At 39.4% G+C, this 15266-nt stretch overlaps 1 protein-coding gene across 2 annotated transcripts in view; it reads right to left on the reverse strand.

Annotated features, from left to right (window-relative positions):
* The window catches only part of LOC109872041 (thymocyte selection-associated high mobility group box protein TOX), a 92428-nt gene that overhangs the window by 30084 nt on the left and 47078 nt on the right, over positions 1-15266 (reverse strand). For both annotated transcript variants that reach the window (XM_020463126.2, XM_020463125.2), the window contains exon 3: positions 3370-3477. In XM_020463126.2, the coding sequence (XP_020318715.1) occupies positions 3370-3477 (108 nt within the window). The remainder of the gene's footprint in view (positions 1-3369; positions 3478-15266) is intronic.

Genomic DNA, 15266 nt, shown 5'->3' on the forward strand with positions numbered 1-15266 from the left:
AGTTAAGCAGTTAGATTAAACAAATCCTGTGTAAGATAAATCTTTTGAAATTAAACATGTATGGAAACAGATGAATTAACACTCCTCAGTTAGCAGGCTCAAGTAAGCTAAAACCCACATGGTAGCAAAAACTAGCAGAAACTTTTTTCACAAGTTATTTTAAAAAACCTTTTCTGTAGGCTACTATTTACTAGTTAACAAAAAATAATGTATGTCATATAAAATATATTCACCCCACCCAGTACTGTAATCAAAACTTACCAGAAAGCATGTAGTCCTTGTCTCAGACAGTGTAGTAGTGTGGGCTCAATAGCATCTCATTAGTGTGCAAGATCTTGAGAATCAGCTGTACATGCCATAGAAGAGTGCACTGCACAGGTGATGGTAGAATGCGCTGTGCATTGAGGGTTGCAATTCCATTGAATTGGGGATAGTTTAACCAAAATATGCCACAAGACCTAGAATTGCCTTATGTGTATCCCACAAAAAAGGTTCACTGTTATAAGCTAACTTTTTTGATGAATTTAAGCAAAATTCTCCAAATTCCTGGGCTTAACTTCACATGGAAAATATCCGGAAACATTCTGGAAATTTACCAGAAAGTTTCTGACCCTTTGCAACCCTACTTGTGATAATTAGCACCCTAAAGTAAAAAACTTTTTCAACTAACATTATCTGAAGGTCTTATTACAAAGTAGTTGTTTTTCATGCTGCCATTCATTTGTCCTTTAGAAACAAAAAGCCCATTGCCTCGTGAGCATATTTTCTAATATCAAGCCTTGTCCTGAATAAATTAGATGTTCTTCTTTCTGTCATTCTCTTCAATCGCCCATTGTCCCTTTCAGTTGAGAACAATGGTAAGTCCCTTTCTGCTCAGAACTATGCAAATGCCTGCTAGTGGGCCTATTTTGATTAACCCCATTCAAATACATTGTATTCTTATTACAAATGCACCATTCAAATGAAAATGTTCTCCTAACATTAGCCTCTAGAATGACAATGATTAGCAACAGTTGCAGAGCATTCACCATAGTTGAAAGTCAACTTCAACCAACATCAAATCATGAAATGGTTTTCTATTTGAAAATATGTAACAACTGATGGGTGCAGTGCAGACCAGCCATCTTCAAAATAATTTGATCATATTGAGATATTTCTCTCCTTTCATTTCACTCATATCTAGTCAACACATCATTAATAATGCTGTAAGATGTAGTGTGTGGTAGAGGGGTGGGAGATGGGGAATTCCCTCCAACCAAGTTAAGGCCCCCACACCGCCTACACATACAGTTTTTATGATGAATAATTATTGTTTTATTTTGCCTAAAAATGTTCCACTCAGCACTTGACCTACCCATAAACCATTGGCCCAATCTGGAAAGGTACTCTCTTATTACAGAAATATATTTTTATCAGGGATCAACTGTTTCATTGTTTGAGATAAAAGTTGAGATAAATACAAAAAAACGAATGAAAATAGCTATTTTAGATTTGTCTAAGATAAGCCTGAGTAAATTTAGTAATGGACTAAAAAGCAACAAATAAATAAAAATTAAATAGACTCAATATTTATTGTTTTAACAAAATGAGATAATTTTGCCTCAACAGCATAAAAGGCTTCCATATGAAACAGTCCCCCTCGCTTTCAATTCACATTCAAATATGATTTATTGGCATGACAATCTGCGAGCTGCAATGTTGCCAACGCAATTAATAATGAAACAACTTATTTTTGCCTCTCTATTTTTCCTTCTATAATACTCTCACCAAATACTACCGAGCACAGACCTAAAAGATGTGAGACGAGTTCAGGTTTCACAATAATAAGAAATCCACCTAACACCGACTGAACCAATGAAGGGGACATGCAGAATCAAACATACTGTACCTAGTGCTGGGACAGGGTTTCAAACATTTTGGATTCTACATTGAAATGTGTTTGAGTCATAACTCTATAACACCTTTGATTTTAGACTCGGATAGATGTCATGGCTTTATACTCTATTCTGTGTTGTTTTTCTGCCTCGCCTGTTTGAGAGCAGCGCTGTGCTGTTGCTTAACCCTGTCTGCTGCCGAGATGTTCAAGGTGAACAGAACTGTTGCTGCCAATAAAACGAATTACCTGATCCCAAAGGTGTGGATGAGGTGTGTGTGTGTGTGTGTGCGTGTAAACAGTATGTGTGTGTGTGTGTGCGTGCGTGTGTGCGTGCGTGTAAACAGTATGTGTGTGTGTGTGTGTGTGCGTGTAAACAGTATGTGTGTGTGTGTGTGCGTGTGTGCGTGCGTGTGTGCGTGTAAACAGTATGTGTGTGTGTGTGTGTGTGCGTGTAAACAGTATGTGTGTGTGCGTGTGTGTGTGTGTGTGTGTGTGCGTGCGTGCGTGTAAACAGTATGTGTGTGTGTGTGCGTGTAAACAGTATGTGTGTGTGTGTGTGCGTGTGTGCGTGCGTGTGTGCGTGCGTGTAAACAGTATGTGTGTGTGTGTATGTGTGTGTGCGTGCGTGCGTGTAAACAGTATGTGTGTGTGTGTGCGCGTGTGTGTGTGTGCGTGCGTGTAAACAGTATGTGTGTGTGTGCGTGCGTGTGTGCGTGCGTGTAAACAGTATGTGTGTGTGTGTGTAAACAGTATGTGTGTGTGCGTGTGTGCGTGTGTGTGTGTGTGTGTGTGTGTGTGTGTGTGTGTGTGTGTGTGTGTGTGTGTGTGTGTGTGTGTGTAAACAGTATGTGTGTGTGTGTGTGTGTGTGTGTGTGTATGTGTGTGTGTGTGTGTGTGTGTGTGTGTGTGTGTGCGTGCGTGTAAACAGTATGTGTGTGTGTGTGTGTGTGTGTGTGTGTGTGTGTGTGTGTGTGAGTGTGTGTGTGTGCGTGTAAACAGTATGTGTGTGTGCGTGTGTGTGTGTGTGCGTGCGTGTAAACAGTATGTGTCTGATGGGAGTCTGGGTGTAAAGGAAAGAGAGATGAGAAAGTAAGGATATATGGATGGACAGACTGGGAGAAGGGGGAGTATTGGGGGAAAGAGAGTGGGTATAGAAAAAAAGCATTGTGCAAAGGTACTGTGTGTGTGTGTGTGTGTGTGTGTGTGTGTGTGTGTGTGTGTGTGTGTGTGTGTGTGTGTGTGTGAACTACAGTATCTTTCATAATGAATCATTCTTAAACTTCATCATCAATATGCCAAAGTCAAGTAATAAGGGATTCTGATTTGCAGTGTGATGCAGGCCTGGGTCGAAACCTTGTCATAACAAACACACTTTGGAGAGATTAGATCGAAGTGTGTAGTCTTTCTTTTTATACGAGTGAGGATTTAAACTTTCATCAACTGACAAGTGCCTGCCTTGTGTCTGAGCCCTGAATTTGTTGTTGTGTATTTACCCAGGGTAGCCGGGATCCATCGGAGTGAACAGGGCCATCTCGTTTCCACAGGGGTCCAGTCTGTTTGGCGCTGAGATGCGTCTGGTGGGGGTTGGGAGGCACACGGAACTACCAGAGGGAACAGAAAGTTCAAGGGTCACGACAGAGTCATAGAAGGATGGAAGGAAGAACCCTTAGGCACAGATCTTGGATCAGCTCAGCATCCTTAAACTAGGCCATTAACCATCTGGGTGGGAATGTAAAACTAACCTTAGATTAGCTTCTAGAGAACAATGACAAACATGTTCTCTGGACAGTCAAGATGCTTTACCTAACCATCATATATACAGGTTAGACTCATTGAGATATTTTTCAAGAAACATGAATGGTAAGACATTTACTATTGCAGAAATTAGGGATGATGGGCACGATTAATCTAATATTCAAGTATCCGAATGGACATTACTATTTGATCATTATTACATTTTAGTCATTTAGCAATGCTCTTATCCAGAGCGACTTACACGATCACTTGCGAGAGTCTTAAATAAAAATACAATTATAGGCCTATTTTAACAATGAAAAGGCTTTTTAAATCAAATTACATTATCTAGATGACATTGCTACACACAAGGACATTTGAAATTCCTAATTTAATAAAGCAAACTTTTGAATAGAGTTTTTATGACGTGCACCCCATGAAAAAGACATACAACAGGGAATGTGAATTACCGTGTGCGTTTATAATTCATGGACATTTTTGTATGGGTTGATACATTTTGAAAAGGGAAAATCAGGTCTGAAATTTCAAAGTGGAAATTACAAACTTCAGAAGCCTTTTTAAACCTCAAATCCACTAAACATTTTACATTTGCTTTACAGGAAAGTTCTCCACCAAAAGGGTAATCAAATTAAGTTCCTACATCTGTATGTCTTCACACCCCAGAGGTAAATATATGGGCGAAGCACCTTTGGCAGCCATTACAGCTGTGATTATTTAAAAAAAGATTCTACCAACTTTGCACAACTCTTAGGGCAACATATATCCATTGTTTTTGTCAAAATTCCTCAAACTCAGTAAATTTGGTTGGGAATCATAGATGGGTAGCAATATTCAAACATTGTCTCTGATTTTCAAGCAAAGTTAAGTCAGGACTGCGACTGGACCACTCAGGAACACTCAACACCTCTTGGAAAGCCATTCTGGGGTGTTTTTAGCATTCAAGTTTGTGTAATTGTCCCGCTGAAAAATAAAACTATTATATAATTAGGTTTTCAGAAGACTGAATGAAGCGGGTTTTCCTCTAAGTTTTACCACAGTCCTAATTAAAAGATTCTAAGTAAACCAGTATCAATATTTTCAGTAAATAAAATAAAACCGTTGTCATGGATATGGGAGACTGTGTGAGTGGCATGCAGTAGAGTAAATGATGTCCAATCACAATTGATAGAAATTATGCAAATTGCTGATGTAGAATGGCATAGCAATGGTGGGTCATAACTGATGTATAGATCCATCATTCATTTTCATGAATTATTCACATTGACTGAGATAGTTTTGTAAGATATTGTGGTGATTGACTTCAGCATATTACTCTGATTACATGACTATGAAAAACATTAGAATTCTTTTTTTTAAAGTACCAGGCATGCTGTGCACACCTCAGTAAATGTGTTTCTGACTATAGCGAAGGTGAAGACAGTTTCATATATGCGTGCAAAGGGTGTGAATTGCTCTGAAACGACACTTTCACACATTTGTATGAGTCAGAACAGACACCAAAAACAATCGTTCCCCAGCCCAATATTTTAGGAACCTGACTGAAATGTTTATTTTTTGGATAAATGTAATTTTCCCTTGTTTAACTAATTCATGACACTTCTACTTCATAATGACAAGAAATGAAACAGAGTGAAAAAGGGTTAACTGCAATGTAAGCAATAGAATATGTGTTGCTACATATGATGCTTATTAGCTAAATTACCATTCCTTTCAGTGAGATGGGATTGAAGAAGTTGAGCTTTAATGGAACAATTTGTCATTGTTGTAAATAAATGATTGGTATAATGTTCAGGAATAACATTCATATTGAGTGATATAGCATAGCGAAACTTGTTATTAGACTGCACAATCCTCCCTTGAAAACGCATGGGTACAGTATCCTATTAAGAGCTATTTGTGAAACCACAGTCTCCAATTCGTTATCTCCATCGCCCTACAGCCCCTAGACTAAGGGAAGGGAGGGAGGCTACAGCTAATTAACACAACGCCTTTAGTTAATTAATAAAGTAAGTTAATTATCCATTTCCTACAGACAGGAACACTGTGTTTGAACTAAAACACAATAAAGGTGATTAAAACAACATGAAATAACATTTTAATCTGGCCACGATGGCTGCCTCAGGAACATACATTTCTTTATTAATATTTGATTGTGTTATGTCCCTTAAAGCTAGAGTCATTAACTGGGGCGGCAGGGTAGCCTAGTTGTTAGAGCGTTGGACAAGGACCGGAAGGTTGCAAGTTCAAACCCCCAAGCTGACAAGGCACTAATCTGTCATTCTGCCCCTGAACAGGCAGACAACCCACTGTTCCTAGGCTGTCATTGTAAATAAGAATGTGTTCTTAGCTGACTTGCCTGGTTAAATAAAGGTCAAATACAAACACTAACAGAGCATCTCCCTGCTTCTGTTTTGGAAAAAAGCTGATGGAACTAGCTGCAGGACCCCATGAGGAAGGGGTCACACCCAGACAATCAGACTCGGACAATCGGCCCTGGTGGCACAAAATAATAAAAAGGTCTGACTGCACAGAGATGCTTGGGAAAATGGTCATAACAGGGGACCAGTGTGTGTTTCAGGGGGGGGGTATCTGAGCGCCATCAGCTATGACTTGACATTGGGGAGATTTGATTAACCAATCTTGCTCAATATTCCATGCCTTCTCAAAACAGCTACAAAAGTATTCTCTTGAGCTCGGGGATGGAACAGCTGTTGAACATCTGAGCTTGTGGTTGTTTGTGGGGGAAAGGTGTGGTGTGTGTGTGTGTGTGTGTGTGTGTGTGTGTGTGTGTGTGTGTGTGTGTGTGTGTGTGTGTGTGTGTGTGTGTGTGTGTGTGTGTGTGTGTGTGTGTGTGTGTGTGTGTGTGTGTGTGTGAGTATGTGTGTGAGTATGTGTGTGTATGTGTGTGTGTGTGTGTGTCCCACATCTGTTGATATGGGGTAAGGATGTTAGGGACAATACAGGTTGAATCACAATAATCACACTCATTTGTATCAATCCTTTGTATCCTTTGTATCAACTGCCAACATTATTACACATATTATTATTTAATTGTGGAAATAAATAAAGATATATATTTTTAAATAAGTGTATACATTACAATGGAGGTGAGGGCGTTGGAAATGCTTTTGTCAGTTAATCTGCTTCTGCTCTGTGGGTGGCACTGTGTGCTCTTTATAAAGAATGGGTCCCAATCTCTCAAAGGCCATAGGATATAAGTGGACTAGAGTGGTCTGCCAGTCACTCAAGTGTAATATATTATAAAAAATAAAGTGAACTAGATGGAATATGGGGAAGTTTTTTTAATCTTAATTAATTGACTAAAACTTGTTACAAATGACAGAGTAAACCATGATTCACCAAACTATATTTTGAAAGAGGTAGCAAAGAACTTTAAGCATATGTTTTCATTTAGGTCTCCTCCATCTCCACTAACCGAAGTCAACTGTAAGGATTGTTCCCTATGAATAATGTAAAATGAACAGCTGTACAGAAAGGCTCAGGTGAAGGCCAAATGACAGAGCAGGAACTTCTTGATGCAGTTAAAGCCTTTAAGTCTAGGAAAACTCCTGGGCTGGATGGCATACCAGTTAAAGCCTTTAAGTCTAGGAAAACTCCTGGGCTGGATGGCATACCAGTTAAAGCCTTTAAGTCTAGGAAAACTCCTGGGCTGGATGGCATACCAGTTAAAGCCTTTAAGTCTAGGAAAACTCCTGGGCTGGATGGCATACCAGTTAAAGCCTTTAAGTCTAGGAAAACTCCTGGGCTGGATGGCATACCAGTTAAAGCCTTTAAGTCTAGGAAAACTCCTGGGCTGGATGGCATACCAGTTAAAGCCTTTAAGTCTAGGAAAACTCCTGGGCTGGATGGCATACCAGTTAAAGCCTTTAAGTCTAGGAAAACTCCTGGGCTGGATGGCATACCAGTTAAAGCCTTTAAGTCTAGGAAAACTCCTGGGCTGGATGGCATACCAGTTAAAGCCTTTAAGTCTAGGAAAACTCCTGGGCTGGATGGCATACCAGTTAAAGCCTTTAAGTCTAGGAAAACTCCTGGGCTGGATGGCATACCAGTTAAAGCCTTTAAGTCTAGGAAAACTCCTGGGCTGGATGGCATACCAGTTAAAGCCTTTAAGTCTAGGAAAACTCCTGGGCTGGATGGCATACCAGTTAAAGCCTTTAAGTCTAGGAAAACTCCTGGGCTGGATGGCATACCAGTTAAAGCCTTTAAGTCTAGGAAAACTCCTGGGCTGGATGGCATACCAGTTAAAGCCTTTAAGTCTAGGAAAACTCCTGGGCTGGATGGCATACCAGTTAAAGCCTTTAAGTCTAGGAAAACTCCTGGGCTGGATGGCATACCAGTTAAAGCCTTTAAGTCTAGGAAAACTCCTGGGCTGGATGGCATACCAGTTAAAGCCTTTAAGTCTAGGAAAACTCCTGGGCTGGATGGCATACCAGTTAAAGCCTTTAAGTCTAGGAAAACTCCTGGGCTGGATGGCATACCAGTTAAAGCCTTTAAGTCTAGGAAAACTCCTGGGCTGGATGGCATACCAGTTAAAGCCTTTAAGTCTAGGAAAACTCCTGGGCTGGATGGCATACCAGTTAAAGCCTTTAAGTCTAGGAAAACTCCTGGGCTGGATGGCATACCAGTTAAAGCCTTTAAGTCTAGGAAAACTCCTGGGCTGGATGGCATACCAGTTAAAGCCTTTAAGTCTAGGAAAACTCCTGGGCTGGATGGCATACCAGTTAAAGCCTTTAAGTCTAGGAAAACTCCTGGGCTGGATGGCATACCAGTTAAAGCCTTTAAGTCTAGGAAAACTCCTGGGCTGGATGGCATACCAGTTAAAGCCTTTAAGTCTAGGAAAACTCCTGGGCTGGATGGCATACCAGTTGAAGTATAGCGCACCTTTTTTGATGTACTCAGGGGAGCTTTAAAAGCATGTTTTAACCACTGCTATAAAAATGGTAGATTATCAGATACTCAACAAGGTGGTCTGAGTTCATTATTACTGAAACAGGACCCAAGTGACAAAAAATTGGAATCCCCTTAAACTTCAGTGTTGTGATGCAAAAATTCTAGCAAGGTGCATAGCGCATAGAATTAAAAAGGTATTGTTGGATATTATTAATCCTAATCAGACAGGTTTTTTACATGAATGATACATTGGAGATAATTTAAGAAAGGTACTGGAAACAATAGAACACTATGAAAAATCTGGGAAATCAGGACTGTTATTCATAGCTGACTTTGAAAAGGCTTTTGATGAAGTACAACTGGAATTTATATATAAATGCCTGGAATATTTCCATTTTGGAGAATCTCTTTTACAATGAAAAGTTATGTATAGTAACCCCAGGTGTAAAATAGTAAATAATGGCTACTGCTCAGAAAGTATTAAACTGCCAAGAGGAGTAAAACAAGGTTGTCCAATTGGAATCCCCTTAAACTTCAGTGTTGTGATGCAAAAATTCTAGCAAGGTGCATAGCGCATAGAATTAAAAAGGTATTGTTGGAAATTATTAATCCTAATCAGACAGGTTTTTTACATGAATGATACATTGGAGATAATTTAAGAAAGGTACTGGAAACAATAGAACACTATGAAAAATCTGGGAAATCAGGACTGTTATTCATAGCTGACTTTGAAAAGGCTTTTGATGAAGTACAACTGGAATTTATATATAAATGCCTGGAATATTTCCATTTTGGAGAATCTCTTTTACAATGAAAAGTTATGTATAGTAACCCCAGGTGTAAAATAGTAAATAATGGCTACTGCTCAGAAAGTATTAAACTGCCAAGAGGAGTAAAACAAGGTTGTCCACTATCGGCATATCTATTTATTATGACCATCAAAATGTTAACTTTAAAAATCAGATCCAACAATTATATCAAGGTTCTAGAAATCCAAGTGTACTACATTACGTATTGGATCACAATTATTTTTTTACTTTTACATTACAGTGTAGTTGACCAATAAAATGATCTGATGGTGAAGTGGACATACTCAGTATTCATATCCCGAAAGAAAGAAATGATCTCAATACAATACATTTTAATAGAAAGTTGGCAAAAATAGATACGATCTTGCTACCGTGGAAAGGAAAATATCTGTCTATTTGTGCGGAAAAAAATCACCATGATTAGTCATATCCCAGTTCACCTATTTGCTTATGTCCTATTATGGTTAAACTCAAATATACTATTGATAAAAAATATATATTTTTGGACAAAAGGTTTACAAAAGGTATAATGATGATATCATACATAGGACTGGTGGAGTTATGTCACACATGCAGCTGACAGAAATATATGGAAATGTCTGCTCTACTCAAAATTACAACCAACTAATTGCAGCATTACCGCAAACATGGAAGAGGCAAGTGGAACGGGGAGAAAGTAAGGAACTTGACTGTCGGCTCTGCATTAAAGAACAAAATTTGCTAAAGAACATTGTGATAAATAAAAAAGTATACCAGTTTGATTTAAGGACCAAAACATTGACAGCCGTGCCATATAGATTGCAAAATAGTTGGGAAGAGATTTTCGATGTACCGCTTCCATGGCACATGGTTTATGAACTGATACACAAAACAAAGCTGGATTCAAAACTAAGGGTTTTCCAATTAACATTTTTATAAAACATTCTTGCAACCAATATAATGTTATATATGGGGATACAACCATCCCAGCTTTGCTAATAAGAGACAGAATCATTAGATAATTATTTTGGTACTGTCCACGTGTAGCTTGTTTTTGGTTGCAGGATCATGAATGTCTGAAAAATTGCAACATTTGCCTGCAGCAAATAGCACTGCTGGGTGATTTAAAAAGTAATTGTCAATCGATAAATAATATAATAATACTATTAGCAAAAATGTTATCTTTAATTTACAATATGTAGAATCTATGAGAATATAAAGGTTCAGAACATTTGTGAAACATCACAGCACTGTTGAAAAATATATGGCAAATAAACTGGATGGTGTTCAGAGATAGATGGGAGGGGTTGAGTGGAGTTGAAGTATGGGACTGGATGGTGTTCAGAGATAGATGGGAGGGGTTGAGTGGAGCTGAAGGATGGGACTGGATGGTGTTCAGAGATAGATGGGAGGGGTTGAGTGGAGCTGAAGGATGGGACTGGATGGTGTTCAGAGATAGATGGGAGGGGTTGAGTGGAGCTGAAGGATGGGACTGGATGGTGTTCAGAGATAGATGGGAGGGGTTGAGTGGAGCTGAAGGATGGGACTGGATGGTGTTCAGAGATAGATGGGAGGGGTTGAGTGGAGCTGAAGGATGGGACTGGATGGTGTTCAGAGATAGATGGGAGGGGTTGAGTGGAGCTGAAGGATGGGACTGGATGGTGTTCAGAGAAGGATGGGAGGGGTTGAGTGGAGCTGAAGGATGGGACTGGATGGTGTTCAGAGATAGATGGGAGGGGTTGAGTGGAGCTGAAGGATGGGACTGGATGGTGTTCAGAGATAGATGGGAGGGATTGAGTGGAGGTGAAGGATGGGACTGGATGGTGTTCAGAGATAGATGGGAGGGGTTGAGTGGAGCTGAAGGATGGGACTAAAAACAAACAAAAGACAACTATTGTAAAATGTACTGTGTCCATAAAATGTATATAGTATGCATAAGCTGGATGTAGAAACCTAAGTGTTGTCGTCCATTAGTTAACTCCAATTAGGGGAGGGATGGTATGATTACGGGAAAATAATAAAGGAAAATAGATTTTATATACAGTATCAGTCAAACGTTTGGACACACCTACTCATTCAAGAGTGTTTCTTTATTTTTACTATTTTCTACATTATATAATAATAGTGAAGACATCAAAACTATGAAATAACACATATGGAATCATGTAGTAACCAAAAAAGTGTTAAACAAATCAAAATATATTTTAGAGTTGAGATTCTTCAAAGTAGCCACTCTTTGCCTTGAGTAAAGCACTTAAACAGCTGCAGCCTGAATAATTGGTCTTTAGTTTGTAGATTTCTTAGCCATTTCGACGTGGGAACTCCCGTCCCTGCGTTTTTTACTCTTTGTAAATTTTGGCATGAGTCCTTTTATTAACTCGGTGGAAAGGGGCGTTCTATGACCTTTGGGTATAGTGTCTGTGCTCACAGGGGCGTGGCCACTGACCGATCATAAGTTACTATGAAAAACAACTCTCATTTAGAAGAATAAGATCATATTGTTATCTTTCCAAAAGTATTCTTATGCTTAATCATTTATTTTATACAACATTCAGATGCAAACCCCATTATTGAGAATTGTATACAAAGAAAGAAACAGTAATGTGTGTCTCCTGTTCTTCATGAGGTCACCAAATGAAACAAACTGGACATGACTGTTCCTTAAGTGTCCACGGACCACTCCAACTGCTTGGAATATAGAAATACTGTTCAATTATTCAAGCTTTTGTTGTGTAGTGTCTCTCTGTGTTCCACAGTCACCTTCTAAACTCGATACTATAGAGCCCAGAAGCAGAGTATTTTACAACCGCCATAAAGTGGCCCCCTCCACCTCTGCGGGAGAGAGAGGGCGCTGTAGAGCGGAACCACTGTATCCTGATCCTTCAGATCTTCACAGGTGAGTTATGACAAAACTTTTAAAGTTCTTGAAATTTTCCAGATTGACTGACCTTCATGTCTTAAAGTAATGATGGACTGTCATTTCTTTTTGCTCATTTTAGCTGTTCTTGCCAAAATATGGACTTGGTCTTTTACCAAATAGGGCTATCTTCTGTATACCAATCCTACCTTGTCACAACTTTTAACAAGGTACACCTGTTATTTGAAATGCATTCCAGGTGACTACCGCATGAAGCTGGTTGAGAGAATGCCAAGATTGTGCAAAGCTGTCATCAAGGCAAAGGGTGGCTACTTTGAAGGACCTCAAATGTTAAATATATTTTGATTTGTTTAAACACTTTTTTGGTTATTACATGATTACAAATGTTTTATTTTATAGTATTGTAATCTTCACTATTATTCTACAATGTAGAAAATAGTTTTTAAAAATGTAAAAAATATATAGGTGATTGGAAATGATGCAGACAATGACATTGATGGAAGCCACAATCTATCTGCAATATTAAAGCTAATTAACCTGCAAAAAAATGTTTTCCTTCAAAATTACAAAAAAATATATAAAATAAAAAGCTGATGGATGGACCTGGAGAAATGTCACCATCTCAGATTAATAGACAGAGCAATGGATGTAAGGACTGGCCATCCTTGATATCAACATGATAGCTTGAACCATATTATGAGGCAATACAGTGTTTGTTTACATTTACATTGTTTACAAACATTGGAGTAAAGAAGCTTATATTTTGGGTTCTGATGGAGTACGACAGTTGAACTAATCTCAAGAGGCATTTCTAAGTTATATTCTTCAAGAATCAATGGGTACATAACATTAATTTAGAAGTCCAAAAATGAATGTAGCAACTGCTGATTTCCCATTTAAGTTATATTCTTCAAGAATCTGTGGGTATACTATATTATATAATTCATTTATAAGTCCAAAAATTGATGTAGCAACTAAGGATTCTAGCTTTAAGGGCTTAGCACTAACCCCCCTCACACACACACACACACACACACGTGCACACACACGTGCACACGCATGCTCATGCACACGCACACACAAACACAGTTAGTCTACACCTGTTGTCTACAAAGCATGTGACAAATAACATTTGATTTTATTTGACACACACACACACACACACACACACACACACACACACACACACACACACACACACACACACACACACACACACACACACACACACACACACACACACACACACACACTTCCAATCCCTTTGCTAACCATTAACTTGTGCACTGGGCCATATCTAAGTGGTATTTACAGTTATCACACGGCCCACTGTTACACGCTCCCTGCTCAAAATGTGATTCACCCCAACAATAACAGAGACACAGCACCAGTATCCTGAAATAATCTACCATCCTCCTAGGGCAGACACACTACATGACCAAAAGTATGTGGACACCTGCTCGTCAAACATCTCATTCCAAAATCATGGGCATTAATATGGAGTTGGTCCCCCTTTGCTGCTATAACAGCCTTCACTCTTTTGGGAAGGCTTTCCACTAGATGTTGAAACATTCCTGCTCAGCCACAAAAGCATTAGTGAGGATGGGCACTGATTTTGGGCGATTAGGCCTGGCTCGTAGTTGGCATTCCAATTCATCCCAAAGATGTTAGATGGGGTTGTGGTCAGGGCTCTGTGCAGGCCAGTCAAGTTCTTCCACACCGATCTCGATAAACCATTTCTGTATGGACCTCGCTTTGTGCACGAGGGCATTGTCATGCTGAAACAGGAAAGGGCCTTCCCCAAACTGTTGCCACAAAGTTTGTCTAGAATGCCATTGTATACTGTAGAGTAAAGCTTTCCCTTCACTAGAACTAAGGGGCTCGAACTATGAGAAACAGCTCCAGACCATTATTCCTCCTCCTCCAAACTATACAGTTGGCACTATGCATTGGGGCAGGTAGCTTTCACCTGGCATCAACAAAACCCAGATTCGTCCATCGGAATGCCAGATGGTGAAGCGTGATTCATCACTCCAGAGAACGCATTTCCACTCCTCCAGAGTCCAATGGCGGCGAGCTTTACACCACTCCAGCCGCTTGGAATTGCGCATGGTGATCTTAGGCCCATGAAGCTCCCGAAGAACAGTTGTTGTGCTGACGTTGCTTCCAGAGGCAGTTTGGAACTCAGTAGTGAGTGTTGCAACCGAGGACAGATGAGTTTTACGCGCTACACGCTTCAGGACATGCCGGTCCCGTTCTGTGAGCTTGTGTGGCAGTGGTGGAAAAAGTACCCAACTGTCATCATTGAGTAAAAGTAAAGATACCTTAATAGAAAATGACTCAAGTAAAAGTCACCCAGTAAAATTATACTTGAGTAAAATTCTAAAAGGTATTTTGTTTCAAATATACTTAAAATCTTGAAACTAGCAAATCACACGCACAGTTAACCTCTCTTAACCAATCCCGGATCCGGGATCGTAATCATAGCCTCAAACGAATTAGCATAACGCAGCAGACATAAATACCCCTAGAAACTTTTCCTATTCATGAAAATCGCAAATGAAATGAATGAAATATATTCAAACACAAGCTTAGCCTTTTGTTAACAACACTGTCATCTCAGATTTTCAAAATATGCGTTACAGCCAACGCTAGACAAGCATTTGTGTAAGTTTATCATGGCATAATGCTATGCTAGGCTCTGCTGGCAGCAGGCAACATTTTCACGAAAATAAGAAAAGCAACCAAATTAAATCATTTACCTTTGAAGAACTTCGGATGCTTTCACTCAGGAGACTCCCAGTTAGATAGCAAATGTTCCTTTTTTCCAAAAATATTATTTTTGTAGGCGAAATAGCTCCCGTTTGTTCATCATGCTTGGCTGAGAAATCGGCCGGAAAATGCTACCATTACAACGCCAAACTTTTTTCAAAATTAGCTCCATAATATCGACAGAAACATGGCAAACGTTATTTAGGATCCATCCTCAAGGTGTTTTTAACATATATAGTCGATAATATATCCGTCGAGGCAATTGGTTTCTCATAAAATGGCTACC

Source organism: Oncorhynchus kisutch, linkage group LG27, assembly GCF_002021735.2.
Source record: "Oncorhynchus kisutch isolate 150728-3 linkage group LG27, Okis_V2, whole genome shotgun sequence".
Lineage (NCBI taxonomy): Eukaryota > Metazoa > Chordata > Actinopteri > Salmoniformes > Salmonidae > Oncorhynchus > Oncorhynchus kisutch.